The sequence below is a fragment of the Populus alba genome, chromosome 13 (genome assembly GCF_005239225.2).
Source record: "Populus alba chromosome 13, ASM523922v2, whole genome shotgun sequence".
Taxonomy (NCBI): domain Eukaryota; kingdom Viridiplantae; phylum Streptophyta; class Magnoliopsida; order Malpighiales; family Salicaceae; genus Populus; species Populus alba.
Genome location: NC_133296.1, coordinates 6,471,236 through 6,485,966, shown reverse-complemented (window position 1 = coordinate 6,485,966; position 14,731 = coordinate 6,471,236). Strand labels below are relative to the sequence as shown.

Below are 14,731 nucleotides of genomic sequence, written 5' to 3'. Positions count from 1 at the left end.
AAAAACCTAATATCTCTTTGTTTTAAGACACTAAACTATATAATCCAACCCACAATTCCCCTTTTTCCTTTGTATATGAACAAAAAGGGAAAATAGATATATGGAATTTAATTGGTTTTTACTATGAAATCTCTTTTTCGGTGTGGAACAAATTTGCTTGGATGATCTTCTTCTATGGATAAACTTTTTCCTTTTTTCTTTCCCACTTCCTCAGAAAAGGCATTGGCCTAGCAAATTTGTTCTCACGTCACATGATACCATACTACAAAGTCGATGCAAAGCTAGCTTTAAAAAATCCCACCAAACCAAGTATATATTATAGTTAATTAGTTGATTATACATAACATTGATTTTATTTATATAAATATATTTAATTTTTAATAAAAACTTTATTTATCTTTAATATTCATATAATATAAAAAATATAAAGTTAAAAATAAAGTTATTAGAGGTTATTATAATTATAAGATTCACATTGTATCAAAGTATTGTTTCTAAATGTTTTTAGTTCATGCATTGAAATAATTATTCAAAATCATAAAAAACATCTGATTTTTAAATAATTTTACTCAAACCTTATATAACTCTAGATTAGATTATCTAACGAGATCTTAGAACTCCCAATTCTTTATTAAATTTATCGTTTCCCCTTGTGTTAATAGGTCTCCCAACATTAACTAGTTTGCCAAAACATTATGCCTCTAATGTCATTTATAGAATTTTTTTCAAGTTTTTCTATAAATAAAATATTATATTCTTATTTTGTGTACTACATATAGACAAAAAAGATATAACACTTACGAGTACTCAGCTTTGAAACAATCATTCAAAATCATTAAAAGATTTAATCTTTATATAATTTTTCTCAAACCCTAAATAACTTGTTTTAAAATTCTCAGAAAAATTTTAATTTAAATTTATTTTTTCCACTGTGTCCCCAACATTAACTAGTTTGTCAAAACAGCTTACTTGTTAATTATGTCCTCTTCTGGTACAACCTTCTGTAAATCTTCGCTCCTTCAAATTCAGCATGGATTTCTCTTTCACTCCTTATTCCTAGTGGATTATCCAGTAGCCATCCATCACTGTCACAGGGTACCCTCGGGTCAAGTTCATCGATGTGCTGAAGCTCATCCGACGCCGCATCAAACTGGCTTCTCATGTGCAGAGCCACATCAAGGACATCAGACTGCAAGAACACCTGCTCAGTCATAAGAGCAAATGCAACCCCATCAACACGACCAAAACTTGGAAATTTGTGGAGTTTTTAAAAGAATAAAGACTTGAATGCAGCTCCACTTAGAGAGAAGGAAAGCTCAAGAACAAGAACAAGAACAAGAACAAGAGATGACCTCAATTTGTTCATGTGAAATATACAAAAGATCCCACTAATGTCTTTCCTTCAAAAAGAAAAACAAAAAAGATCCACTCTCTCATACGATTCAAAATCTAAATGAACTGGTTTAACACTGGAAGCAATTATGAGTACAAGCCTTTGTTTGTAGTTTATTTAAGCACCTTTAATTATGTCTAAGGAGTCTTCTTTTCCCGCAAAATGGATCCTATATTTTCCATATGTAATCGTCATTGTTTAGAAATGCCTTTTCAAATTATGTATTGCTATGTAGATAGACTGAAACGCACAACAGAGTAGGCCACCGGAGTATATAACTTCGAAATCTGGAATCAATGATGAGTAGAACTTGTCGGACAAATGATGATCCGTAGCTGCTAGGTTATTCACTTGAGCTATACTAATAGTTGGATTAAAAAAAAAAAAGAGGGGTTGATTGGATGTAACTTGATTGATGTTGGTTCAAAGATAAATTAAACGAACAATAAAAATATAATTTGACTAAAAAAAATTTAAAATAAACAATTTTTTAAAAAATAATAAGACGACAACATATGGTATCGAGCCAGGTTAACTCGGTTTAACTTGTCACAACCTAGATCATGAAACCATGATAACTTTATATAAAGAAAATAAAAACAAATTATGAATATCAATTCTCAATCAACTCAATGTTAAAAGATTAAATAACAAAAAAAACCAGAGTCATCTCAAGTTATCCCACTAAACCTATGACTCAAATCATGAAACCAAAATAACCCTATAGAAAATAAATTAAAATGAATTTCAATTCTCAATCAACTTAATTTTGAAGGATTAAATTGAAAAAAAAAATCAATAAAAAAAACAAAAAAAACAAATTGAGTCAACCAAGATTAATCGACTAAACCTGAAACTCGAGTCAATAAGATCAGAATAATCTCATAGAAAATAAATAAAAACAAATTATGAAGTTCAATTTTTAATTAACCTAATGCTGAAATATGAAATTGAATAAAAAAATTTAAAAATAATTGAAAAAATATTATTGTCAACTCAGGTTAACATATCATACCCGTTATCCATGTCATGAAATTAAAATAACCTTATAAAAAAAAATAAAAAAAAATACAAAACCCAGTCCTCACTAAATTATATTAAATGATAAAATTAATATATATATAAAACAAATCATCGGAAAGCAATACTTTTGTGAGGGGACCTTCTCTTTTAATTTTGTTATTGATCACTTGCTAATATTCTTCTTTAAAAAAGAATTAGCATGTCCTTGCTACAGTACAAAAACACAAAGATACCTTCCAATGTAATTTTTTTTTTTATATGAATTTATTAAACTTGACTAAGTCTAATGATGCATCGTGGGTTGTCAGCTCTCAAAGCAAATCTTATAGGAGCTTATCAAATATGATGCGGATGACTTAAACTTATATTTTTTTAAGAAAAAATATTTTAAAAACAATGTGATTTAACATTTTTTTTATAAAAATATTTTAATTGTCCTATCAAACTAGATAAACCAATCCATTTCATGACCTCAGTCATATTCTAGTTGGATTTAATAACCTTCAAAACATATTTTTTTTATTAATGAAACGATTATAAAATATACATATTTATAGGAAGAAATATATATTTTTAATCCAATTGTCTTTTCATATTCATGTAAAAAACAATTTACAACAAAAGGATTTTTTTTTTTTAAATAGCAATATAGTTAAAATAACAATAAAAAAAAGTTCAGAAAAACTAGATAGATATAAAATAAAATGGAAAAAGTGTTTATTTTTAATAAAAAAACTAAAATTTTCAATTCATGCATTTTTTTTTTAAATTTTGATGGAAACATCTCTTTTTATGAGTAATATTATTTTTTAAACAAAAAATCATTATCATCGTGAAAACAAGCTTTAATATATAAAAAAAATCATAAATCAATTATTTTTCTGCAGCTACAAAAAAAAAAAAAAAAGAACAATTAATTTGAAAAAACTATATAAAAAGCTTATAATCAAGAAAAAAATATTCTATTTCCATTCAATATTAATAAGAAAATTATCATAAAAATTCTGTATATCATACGGATATATAATTATCCATCAAGCATTTGCTAATATCATCGTAAGAAAGTCATAACCTTTTTAAAAACAATGTCATAATTTTTCTATCAGGAGCACCTTTTTTTCATAAAAGCCAGAAATAATAAAAATAAAGATTTTTTTTTTTTAAATTCAAGGCATTTGAAATATGTAGATAAAATATATTTCTTTAATCTAAACTTTATTTTCTTATTAATGCATCTCTTAATCATTTTAATGAAAATATTTTTTTTTTTAAATTGCAAACACGATTTTCTAAACAACAATCTATCATAATATTAAAAGTAATATTTGCCTCCTGATAAATTTTGGTCTTGAATTTTTTTTTTTTTTCAAGCAATGAAACTAAATTGTTTTGTTTAAAATCGAGCATTAACCCAATGACATCATCTTTTTTGACATTTAAGATAACCACTTAAAAAAAAAAAGTAAAATAAAGTTTTAAGCTTAATTCCTTGTGAACATTACGTAGAATAACAAAATTGAAAAATAAATCAATAAACATAGTAGAAAAAATTTAAAGGACGGGAAAAAAAAAAAAAAAAACATTGTTGTTTCTCCTCTTAATACCTCCTAGTATACAGTAAAAACGCCTTTAGATATTTTTGTTAATAATTGCATGTTGTACAAAATGCACAGAAGAAACCAAGAAAAACAACAATTTGCTTTCTCTCTCTCTCTCGTTTTCCTTCACTTTCCCTTATTTTCCCTGCTTGCTCCCCAAACAAACAAACAACTTTCTTCAAGATCATAATACAAGAATGGATAATTCATTTGTTGACATTTTAATCTTGTGATCGCATAATTCATTTTCATTACTAAATACGTAGCACTGCCTTAGCTGTTTAGAACAAATTAAGATGTTAACCTTTCATGTAAAAGAGTGAATATTTAGAACAAATACCTTCCCTCCAGGAACTAAATGACTGATGATGTTATCTACTAATGTTTTCTGCACAACCCTTCTTTTATGGTGCCTTTTCTTGAAATGAGGGTCTGGACACTGCATAAAATTATTGGTCAGTAACTGTTTTGGTGTAACTCTGAACTAAGTCATCTAGCGCGGTATTGAATGGTCCGGTGCCAAGATTTCACTCACCAAAATTGAGACTAGCATCAAGGGTCCAGGATATGAGAGAACCAGTTGTCTGAAAGAGATTGTAGCATTTGCAAACAGGAAATGTCTGCAATAAGTTCAAATTATCCATCATTAATGGCCGACAAAATAGCATGAAGTCCGTTTCAACTTCAAAAGACTTACATGTTAGTAAGAGCCAGCTCTTTTACCCAAAATTCCGCACGCTTGACCAGCTGAAAAGGGATAAAAGCATTACCAGATAAGAACAAGCAGCCATACTTGGAGAAAAAAAAGAAAATAGAACGAGTAAATATACATTAAATAATCAGAAGAATTCTGGAGTGAATTACAAGTCATCAAGGAGTTGATTCACATACTTTCTGCCTTATTTCAAGTCCCAAATAGTTTCCTGAATCAGGATTTCTTTTCGCAAGCCAAATGAGAAATCTGCCACTCCCTGGGAATTTTACTTAGCTGTTAGGTATATACATATTGAAACAGATGTATTCTACTTGTCTTTTGTATTATGACTACCAGTATTATGACTAACAGTAATAACAAATAAGAATATTAATGATAAAATATCCACCATATTCGGAAGGCCAAGACTATCATTTAAAAAGAGGAGCAAGTACTAGAAAATAGCCACTAATGTAATGAGTAGACCACATAATTTCCTTCCGCTTCAGCATGGAGTGCAGGAAAACTTTCCAGTGTCCAGTATACGTTAAGAGATTGCCAAGTACAAATGTCTGGAATGGACTTGGAAGCAACCAATTCATGCAAAATTTGACACAGTACATAGCAAAGATAAAACTAGGATTCTCAAGTCCTAAAGTTATAGACTTAACTGTAGAGAAATCTAGAGAAAAATCTCTGATATTTTATTAAATCTAAATAATAACCTTTTATCTCCATAAGATAATCTAGTCATCCATAATTAAAACTAAAATCCTTTACAGGAAAGGATTCTTAATTAAAACTTACCTAATTAATAGAATCTATTTAGTATTGGAAGTCCTAAATAGTAAAAGACTAATTAAATTAAAAGTTTTAAACTGAGTGGGAAACAAATAACAGAAACAAATAATTAAAATCCAAAATTAATTAGGAAAATAATTAAAATAGGAAAACAATAACTTCAAGCTTCATATGAGATGCTTACGAGTATGGGATGCTTTCGAGTTTCTTTGCGACCTTCTTTTCAAGCTTGGCCTTGTCAATCTAGTTCATAAACTTCGGGGATAATTGTTTTACGTCAGTCTCCCCCATTTGAGAAAAACTCATCCTCGAATTATCTATCAAAAATTGAACTCTTCCACCTCAAATGAACAAATACTTTGAATATAATATTGTAGCTAACTTCACGAAGTAGCATGTCTTTGACTATGAACTTTAAAATTTAATTTATGGTGCATGTATAACAAAAAAACACTCATATTTGATGTTATACTTTATGTTCTAATGAAATCAACTTGTTGTTCATTCCCACTTGTCTCATGGTCTCCATCAAGTTCATATTCACCAACACCCTTCACATAGATATATGGTTGTCTAAATGAAATTTTAGGAATTGATCTAACGTAAGGTTGATCCCGAGGTCAGTCTCCAAACATGTTTTTCTTCTCTTTACGATTCATGTATGTCCCTCTCATCAGCGAAAATAGATCTTCTTCATCAGATGAATACCCGTGGTGATACTGACCACGAGGATTTGCATAAACTAGTTTAAAGATAAGGCGGGCATCATCCCCAGCGCATGCCTCTCTTCTTTCTCAGTTCTTGTTTGCAAGCAACCCTGGTGCCTTAAACCTAGTTGTAAAGTCATCAAATTTGGCGTTGATGTCGCCAAACTCAATTTGCACTCTACCCTCTAAAGTTGTTATCACTACTAAATGGCAATCTAGCTAATCTCAAGCAACCTCCATCCCTTGATCACTGTCATGAAGATAGTTGTCATCAACTACTCCACGATTCTCTTCATGGTTTGCCATCAATCTAGATGTTATCCTGCTCTGACATCACTTGACGCAACGTGTAACAAAGATAAAACTAGGATTCTCAAGCTCTAAAGTAACAGACCTAACTGTAGAGAAATTTAGAGAAAATTCTATGGTATTTTATTAAATTTAAATGATAGTCTTTCATCTCCATAAAATAAATTAGACATCCTTATTTATATTAGTCCTAAAATCCTTTATAAGAAAGAATTCCTAATTAAAACTAAAATCTTTTATATAAAATGATATCTGATTAATAGAATTCATCTAACATTAGGATTCATAAATAATAAAAAATAAAATTAAATTAAAAGTTCTATATTAAGTAGGAAACAAATAATTAAAATTCAAAATTAACTAGGAAAATAATTTAAATAAGAAAACAGTAACTCCAGGCTTCATATGAGATGCTTTCGGGTTTCTTTGCAGATTTCTTTTCAAGCTTGGCCTTGTCAATCAGGTCATAAACTCCTAGGAAAATTATTCTATTGTTGTAGGTATATCCTGATCACATTCCTTTATATTTATACTGTATAGGAAGGGGACCACATGGCCCTACTAATCCTATCAGAATTTCTTTTTCTTCGTTACAATCCTTTTGTTCTTATTCTTATCTTTAAACTCCAGAAGCATCTAATCTACCTCCATCAAAACAATTCTTATAGCTAAATGACTGCCAAAAGAATGAATTGAAGGATTGAACATTCAGAAATAAAAGTTTCACAGGAGTTAAAAAATCTAGGAAAAATGTGATTGCTTTTCAGAAGCAAGAAGGCTGCGTTATAAAGGCAGAACAAGTTTTCACTGGGTCCAAAGCGACCTACAATCTAAAAAAGCATTACCTTGATTAGATTTCATACAATTCTGATAAAGTTGTTTCCCAATTGAAACAATCTAGATATTGCATAGTGTTACCTGCAGTCTAAGTCAATCTTTGAAAAGACATGGTATCAACTAACTGCTGTGGGATGCCATCTCAGAGAACTACTGTGTGGTTATTTTCTTATTAAGGTACTGAATACACCAGGTTGTTAAAATGTGATTATAAGGGTCACATATACCCAACCTGATGTTGAATAGAGAGAAAGGAAGGAAGGAATGAAGCTAAAAGTATACAGCAAGCTTCATCTGGACCTAACAACACAAGTACAGGACCACCCATATGTCCACAATGAAGCATTTAAAATATCATCAAGATTAACTTAGATTTGATGTTCCTAAAAAGTCCTAAATAGTTTCACAAACTAGGACACTACCTTTCAAGTTTTTATGCTATCAAAGTCTGAGCCAGGTAAAAAGATTAAATTTCAAAGAGAAAGGGAAAAGTGCATGGTTTCACCTAAAGTTATTTATTTAAGAGTTCTTTCGCATGCTTCCTTAGAGCCTCACACTTTCATCAATCGACCAAACATTTGACCTTTTTATTGACTCACAACACGGGAGGAAAAGGAGAAGAAAGAAAACCCTAATTACCAAAGTCTACTCTACAACCAGACATTTTCCACCATCAGATTATGTCTTCCTCCACAGTTTTGAACTCTTGTGAAATTACTCAGTTTTATCAGTTATGTACTCCAAATGGCTTTAAGACTCATTTCCGCAACAAGTCAGATAAAATTGGCAAATCAAGATTAGAATATCAGAGAATCAACAATATGAATGGTAATGACTTGCATGAGCCTTCATAATATATATATATATATATATATATATATATATATATATATATATATATATATATATATATAACCATTGTAGCCTACCAAAGGCCTTATTTTCCAAATTATTTCCATGCCTGTCTAATGTTCTTGCATCCAAATTGAATTTTTACCATTTCAAAAATAGAATTCACGGAAGTATGAGACAAATTGCATTTTTCACCATTTCATAACAGCAGAATGAACATATATTCTCTTCCATGAATACCCCACTGTTCCAGCCACACCATATATGCCATTGACTTTTTCACACCAATTATGATTCATATGGTTTAATACTTAATACACTAATGGTCTGCAACTGAAGATAAGGACCACTAAATGATAACTCTTGTTCCTTCTCTTAGGACCAAGAAAATATCCATTTTCAAAAATTGTCATTGCTTAGATTAGCCAATGAAAAATTAAGTTACAATGCCAATGCTAATTAGCAATAATTACCAGCACATTAGATAAAGGGGGACATACCACTTCCAATATCAACCATGAGTGGTAATGTTGGGTCCCTGAAAACTTCCTTCCAATCAGGCACTTGTGCAGGCACCTACCAAAATCATATATCCAGCAATAGTAATTATAAAGAGAGAATACCCAAAGGGTGATTTTACAAGAATTAAAACCAAAACATAAAAATGAACAAGCTCAAATTACTCACAGAGAAAGAGGAACTCAAAGGATTTACATGTTGCCTGATTCTTACATGACCCAATTCCTGCCAATAACAATTCCTTAAACAGCATATTATGGTACATGAGCGTTAAAGGGTAAAAGAAGAATGTTTTTCTTACCCCAGAAATTTTATCAGAAAGATTAAGGTCAGCATACTCCAAAGCAACCAAGTCTGGGCTTCTAATTTCTTTGGCACCAACATTGTCACTATTATAGCAACAACTATGGTGATGATGAGGTTTTGAAGATTTCAGTATTAGAGAAGATAGAGCTTGCTTTGCGGCTTTGCGTAGTGGATTAGCTGCTGCTGCAACATGGTAGTGGTGGCAGTGCAAACCAAGTGAAGCCGCCATTTTGCCTGCTTTAGTTACAACACTGACTATCTTTTATATGGCCGGACTCGGGCCTATATTTTAAGATCCAGATCAACTCAGCCCTAAGAATTTTAATTTCTCTTCGCCTTTTCTATATTATTATTTTAGATTTTTTTTGGTTTTTTTTTTTTTTTTTTATCTTTTTTTTTTTTTTTTTATCTCCATGATTTGAAAAATTACATTTTATATTCTTGATCAAACTAAAATTCAAACTATATAAAATTGCATTATCACTTTCGTATCAAGAAATCTTAAAGTGATTTGTTGATAAATAGATGTTGATGCCTTATCCACTTCAGTCTTCATTAAGAAGAAGGACATCCCTAGCCAGTACAAAGATGTCCCAGCCCACAACTAGAAAACAAGAGGTCCAACCAGCCAAACAAAGCACCATTGGTTAGTTTTTGGAGACAAAAGCCACACAAAAAGAAAGAAAAGAAAAGACAGGATCCCATTGGTTATAAATGGTAGAGGATTACTGGTGTTGAGAGCGTGCACATAATCATGCTTGGGCATCACCATTCAACTGTCAAAAAAAAACAGCAGTTAAGTAAGTAGTGAACATAATAAACTGTAAGAGGATATGGTTATGGCTTTGGCTTTGTCACCATCATTTTTCAAACCCCATTGCTCCCCTTCTCCTACCAACCCCATTTCTACCTTTACCACCATCCGGCCTGCTGTCATTCTTCCAGTTACTCTCTCCTTCTCTCTCTTTCTGTCTCTATGTATGTATGTATGTATGCACGTGTTTGGGAATATAGAGTGCACTAAGTAGTATTCGATTGTTTCAGGGCTTAGGGAACAATACAGGGGACTATCAGAAGTTGGAGGTGACATTGCAAGAGTATGGGGTACCCACAGTTGTAGCTAAGGTGTCAAGGTTTGATTGGCTGAGGAATGCTGCTGGTTTGGTGGATCCAAACTACTGGAGTGGCACTCTCAGGCCTCGGCCTGTTCTTGATTGGTAAGTGAACTGAATTGAATTACTGGACTTTTGGGGTTTTGAACTGATGCACTGCAATCCAGATTGGATTTTAGAAGTGCCCTTTATTTGTTTCTTTCATATGATGCGTCTAGGTATCTGAAGAGGATTGATGAGGCTGTCCAAGAAGCGAAGGAGCTGGCACAAGGTATTGTCTTTGCCTAGCTCTAATTGGCTACTGCTTGCAATATTGCGATATTTGGTGTTTATGTTGTTCTATAGATGACTTAAATTATTATGTTTTAGTTAATAAGCTTTCTTCTAATTATGATCTTCAGCAATCATGGCTGAGCATATTGCTTTGACTAATTAAGCAGTGAATCTTGAGCGTGTTTAACACCACAAGGAATCTAAACCCTAAACATGCATGCTCTAATTTACTTGCTGGTCGACTTCAACCATTTTTATAAATAATGTCCTGGGCAGTCCAGGTTGAAAGGTTTCTCTAGAACAGTTGATAAAACCTGCTATCTGAAAGGAAAATTAAGATCAGTGTCCACTAGAAAAACTTTTTGAATATGTTGTCTTGGACGTAGTTACAGAGTGAAAGTTCAACTTCAAAGCAGCATCTGATTGTAATCATCCTTGCTTATATCAGAAACATTTTACAAAACTGTTAGAATTGAGAAGAGTTTTCAGAGAATCTTGGCCAGATAAACAATTAGAATTATCACGCAAACTACCTGCCGTTAAACCATTGAAGGTTTCTACAAATGGAGAATTTCATTGGGTATTCCCTAACACTTTGTGTCTCCAATCCTTTTCCGATGTCATTTTCGGCTATAATTCTCCATCAGAGTTGCCATTAGCTGATGATGCCTCAAGGGTAACTTCATGTAAAACACATTAAAACATCTTATTTCAGGTCAGACTTTGTCCTTGATTGGTCACTCAGCAGGAGGATGGCTTGCACGTGTCTACATGGAAGAATTCGGGCAGTTAGATGTCTCCTTGTTATTGACTCTTGGTACTCCCCACTTGTAGGTTATCAGTTTCATATTTTTATTTTCCTCCTAATGGCTCTTGGATGTGCTCAGTTCAATATCTTGTTAATGTTTTCTTGCTTAGTTGAGAGCTACATTGTTGATGAATAACTCAATTCATTCTCTTCGCAAGAGCTTAACTTCACTTGAATGTGTTCTTGGTTCGTGTTTTATTTATCTTTCATTTCAGGCCACCTCCAAAAGGCGTGCCAGGGGTCATCGATCAAACAAGGGGTCTCCTTGATTATGTTGAAAAACACTGCATGAAAGCCGTGTATACTCCTGAATTGAGATATGTATGCATCGCAGGGAGGTAAAATCACAAACCAGAACTTTTTTATATTTTTCCCAAATGAATACACACACCAAGAAGCTTTCAAGGCAGCGTTTGTCAACGAAACTGTTGGTAACAACAAGGCAGAAATCATTCTATAGAATTTTCATTAATTATGAAACCAAACGATATACGCAGTCAAGACAGACGTGTGAAGTTCCTTGAACCTGTGATAAAACTGCAGGTATATTCAGGGGGCCCGCTTCCTGGGGGACTCAAATGTGGAAGCTAAAGCGATGGTTCCTGCTGAGAACGATCAACCAACTGCAGAGGTTGTACTTGTAAATGATATTGGCAATTCAACTTCTACTGCACCCAGATTTCGTGCTCGTTTTGTTGGGCAAGGGTATAAGCAGGTAAACTCAATTGCATGGATGGCAAATCAACAAATCATGTAGCAAACCAGAGATTCTGTTGCAACCATGTATCTTCTGTAACCTGAGCTGGAAACTACATTTTCCTCGTACTAGCTCTCATCGTGTAATAAGCGAGGACCAGAATTTTGACTTGAAAGTGCTGATATTGACATGTTGCACTTTGTCAGGTATGTGGGCAGGCAGATGTATGGGGTGATGGAGTGGTGCCAGAGGTGTCAGCCCATCTGGATGGCGCGCTCAATATTAGCTTGGACGGAGTTTATCACTCACCGGTTGGTTCAGATGAACTGAGACCATGGTACGGTTCCCCCGCTGTAGTGGAGCAATGGATACACCATCTCCTCAACTAAACTTGAAAGGAAAGACAATGGCCGGTTGAACGCGTAAAATCAAGTCATCAACAAACTTGCTAGTTCAAAAATTCTTTCGGAGTCTGGTTAGTCGACAAAACATTCAATCTGTTTTAACTCTAGCTTTTCTCCTCCTTTTTGTTGTCTCAATCTCCTCTGTTGAACCTGGATTCAATTGCTCCTCTATCTTAGGACATTGATTTATCCTCAGTGAAAGCGAGTGTTGGTCCTCTTCTAGTTTATTTTGATTACTGGACAGCATTTAAGGCCCATACTCTAAACTGCCCGACATCCATATTAATGGGTGGCTTATTGCAGCTCTTGTTGAAGATTTGCAGATTCACATTTTTCTTACGAACATATCTAGCAGTTGATGTCATTGCCAAACTGACAAGACAAACAAAAGTGTTTCACAAGGAACTTACTTCTGTTACACTCGCTTCAGTCTCTGCTAGATTTTACTTGCAGTATAAACATGGCCAGTCTTGTTTATAGATTTGTGGTATTCTGCTCCACTTTTGCCTTTCTGAGTTCAACATGTGCGCTTTGTCATGGCTTCATCAATGGTCTCCCTTCATGAACAAATTTATCCACTGTCAGCATGAGTTGCGTGATTGTTTGTTTGTATTTGTTTGACATCGATCACGTTATCAGAGCATATTATAAGCTAAAACTAAAACAAATTGATATTATAAGAAATGAGGAGATATGATAAAACCATGACTGCTAGCCAATTTTACACCATGTCCAGCTACGAACTAGTTAAGTTGCAATTCAACAAGGGATTTTGGCTCTTAACAGAAAGGCCAAATATCAAAACATAAAACAAGCAAATGATTCAACAATAAAGTCATCAAGAGCTTGCTCCATGAAGAGTCAAGCCACCCTCCTAAAACCTAACTCCTGAAGTTAATCAGCCTTCGGAAAATGAGCAGACAGCAACTTTCCTATATCCAAGAATCCAACCTTGTCTCTCCCATCAAACAGGACCTTTAGCTTTGCATCACAGATTATCTCCTTCTTGTTAGTGGGGTTCTGCAGGAAAAAGCACATTCACATATTTCAATATTTACCGATCAAAGCATATCCAATTACATGCATGTACTAGATAAAGCCATTTGTCGTATCTATTTTGATTTGAACACTACATGAATAAAAAGTTCATAAAACAAATCCTGAAAAACATCTTACAACAATTTACACACATTGGTACGAGTCCTGATGTTGAATTCATGAGTTCTATTACAGACACATATACAATCACAAAACACAAGGAGAAAGGGAGACGGCAGGAGGGAGAAGCATGGTGATAATCCCTTTTAACAAACAAATGCCAGAAACCACAAGAATCTAGCAAGTTCACAGAGCCACAACTGAATTTAGATCCAAATTGCAATGCCAACAACACCAACAATTAAAAACAATAAGAGTGAAAAGGTCTTGTCTACAAATGCCCCTGATTTTTCAAAACATGCTAGACATCACAAAAGAAATTATTAATCTAATTTTCCTTAAACCGTCACACCATCCACAACGAATTTCACAAGCAGGTAACAAGCATGAGTGTTGTCTTTAAAACAAAAACGATTATAAACCCTAAAACAAAGAATAAACAAACGAAGCAAGGTACCACTAGGGTTTTAAAGATTAAAAAAAATTGTGACCCTAGGGTTTACACGATACTACATAAAACACGAAAGGAAAACGTATACCATTCTAAACCCTAAACTTACACAGACATTAAAAACCCTAATTAGCAAGACCTTTATAGCGAGTAATAAAAGCTCAGGGTTTAACAAAAATACAAAAGAAAAAGGATTTAAAAGGAGCGTGAGTAAAACCCTAACCAGAAAAAAAAAAAAAAACTTATATACTGCAATGCTAGGCTCTTAACAAAGATTTAAGAAATGATCATGAGGGAGACCTGGAGATTGTGGAGCTTGATGTGGGCCCAGATCTTCTTCACAGCCTCAGCGCGAGAAGACTCAGGGACCCCACCTAAGAAGTCACCGAGAACAGGAGAGACAGGGTTTGGCTTGAGTATTCCACGGGGTGGTCCTGGAGTAGTAGAAGTTGCCTTTGCCTTTGCCTTTGGCTTAGGCTTAGGCTTTGGCTTCGCTACCGTGGTCTTGGAAGCAGTAGCAGGTTTGGCTGGAGCCAAGAGTGCCCTGCAGGCCTTGAAAACCCTAGATGCTGCTAACGACATTGTCTCTCTCTCTCTCTCTACAGCTCTGTTTTTTAGAGAAGTAAATATAGAGTGTGATTTTCCAAGGACGGTAGCCGGTGGGGGTTGTATAATTAACCAGCGACACCTAATTTAGTCCCAAGCCAATATACACTTAAGTACCAATCTTGTTAACTTTATCAATTAGGTCCCAAGTGTCTCTTCTTTTTTTAATGTTCATCGACAAAT

At 33.5% G+C, this 14,731-nt stretch overlaps 3 protein-coding genes across 4 annotated transcripts; 1 reads left to right on the top strand and 2 right to left on the bottom strand.

Annotated features, from left to right (window-relative positions):
* Window positions 1-942: 942 nt before the first annotated feature.
* On the bottom strand, window positions 943-9,365 carry LOC118042897 (uncharacterized). Its single transcript, XM_035050637.2, has 8 exons — window positions 9,035-9,365; window positions 8,902-8,958; window positions 8,715-8,790; window positions 4,906-4,985; window positions 4,712-4,761; window positions 4,550-4,634; window positions 4,355-4,453; window positions 943-1,201 (listed from the first exon to the last, which is right to left on the bottom strand). Exons 1-8 carry the CDS (start codon window positions 9,266-9,268, stop codon window positions 977-979), a joined length of 906 nt encoding a protein of 301 aa, XP_034906528.1. The 5' UTR covers window positions 9,269-9,365; the 3' UTR covers window positions 943-976.
* A 197-nt stretch (window positions 9,366-9,562) lies between these two features.
* Window positions 9,563-12,569, top strand: LOC118042889 (uncharacterized). 2 transcript variants are annotated; one of them, XM_073404097.1, is made up of 7 exons: window positions 9,563-9,983; window positions 10,084-10,256; window positions 10,370-10,422; window positions 11,145-11,241; window positions 11,448-11,570; window positions 11,776-11,947; window positions 12,136-12,569. In XM_073404097.1, the coding sequence occupies exons 1-7, from the start codon at window positions 9,873-9,875 to the stop codon at window positions 12,316-12,318; spliced, it is 912 nt and encodes a 303-aa protein (XP_073260198.1). In that variant the 5' UTR covers window positions 9,563-9,872; the 3' UTR covers window positions 12,319-12,569. The 2 variants fall into 2 exon arrangements, with proteins under 2 accessions (XP_073260198.1, XP_034906520.1); XM_035050629.2 differs by having other exon boundaries at window positions 9,578-9,983; window positions 11,140-11,254.
* A 438-nt stretch (window positions 12,570-13,007) lies between these two features.
* On the bottom strand, window positions 13,008-14,592 carry LOC118042890 (protein TRI1). Its single transcript, XM_035050630.2, has 2 exons — window positions 14,243-14,592; window positions 13,008-13,353 (listed from the first exon to the last, which is right to left on the bottom strand). Exons 1-2 carry the CDS (start codon window positions 14,522-14,524, stop codon window positions 13,228-13,230), a joined length of 408 nt encoding a protein of 135 aa, XP_034906521.1. The 5' UTR covers window positions 14,525-14,592; the 3' UTR covers window positions 13,008-13,227.
* Between the last annotated feature and the right edge of the window lie 139 nt (window positions 14,593-14,731).

Coding starts and splice junctions, on each gene's coding strand:
- LOC118042897 (XM_035050637.2), bottom strand. CDS start 9,268: ATGGCGGCTTCACTTGGTTTGCACTGCCACCACTACCATGTTGCAGCA. Junction 4,762..4,905: donor GACTTGAAATAAGGCAGAAA/GTATGTGAATCA, acceptor ATCCCTTTTCAG/CTGGTCAAGCGTGCGGAATT. Junction 4,454..4,549: donor TGATGCTAGTCTCAATTTTG/GTGAGTGAAATC, acceptor AATTTTATGCAG/TGTCCAGACCCTCATTTCAA.
- LOC118042889 (XM_035050629.2), top strand. CDS start 9,873: ATGGTTATGGCTTTGGCTTTGTCACCATCATTTTTCAAACCCCATTGC. Junction 9,984..10,083: donor GGCCTGCTGTCATTCTTCCA/GTTACTCTCTCC, acceptor CGATTGTTTCAG/GGCTTAGGGAACAATACAGG. Junction 10,423..11,139: donor AGCGAAGGAGCTGGCACAAG/GTATTGTCTTTG, acceptor ATCTTATTTCAG/GTCAGACTTTGTCCTTGATT.
- LOC118042890 (XM_035050630.2), bottom strand. CDS start 14,524: ATGTCGTTAGCAGCATCTAGGGTTTTCAAGGCCTGCAGGGCACTCTTG. Junction 13,354..14,242: donor TCAAGCTCCACAATCTCCAG/GTCTCCCTCATG, acceptor TTTTTCCTGCAG/AACCCCACTAACAAGAAGGA.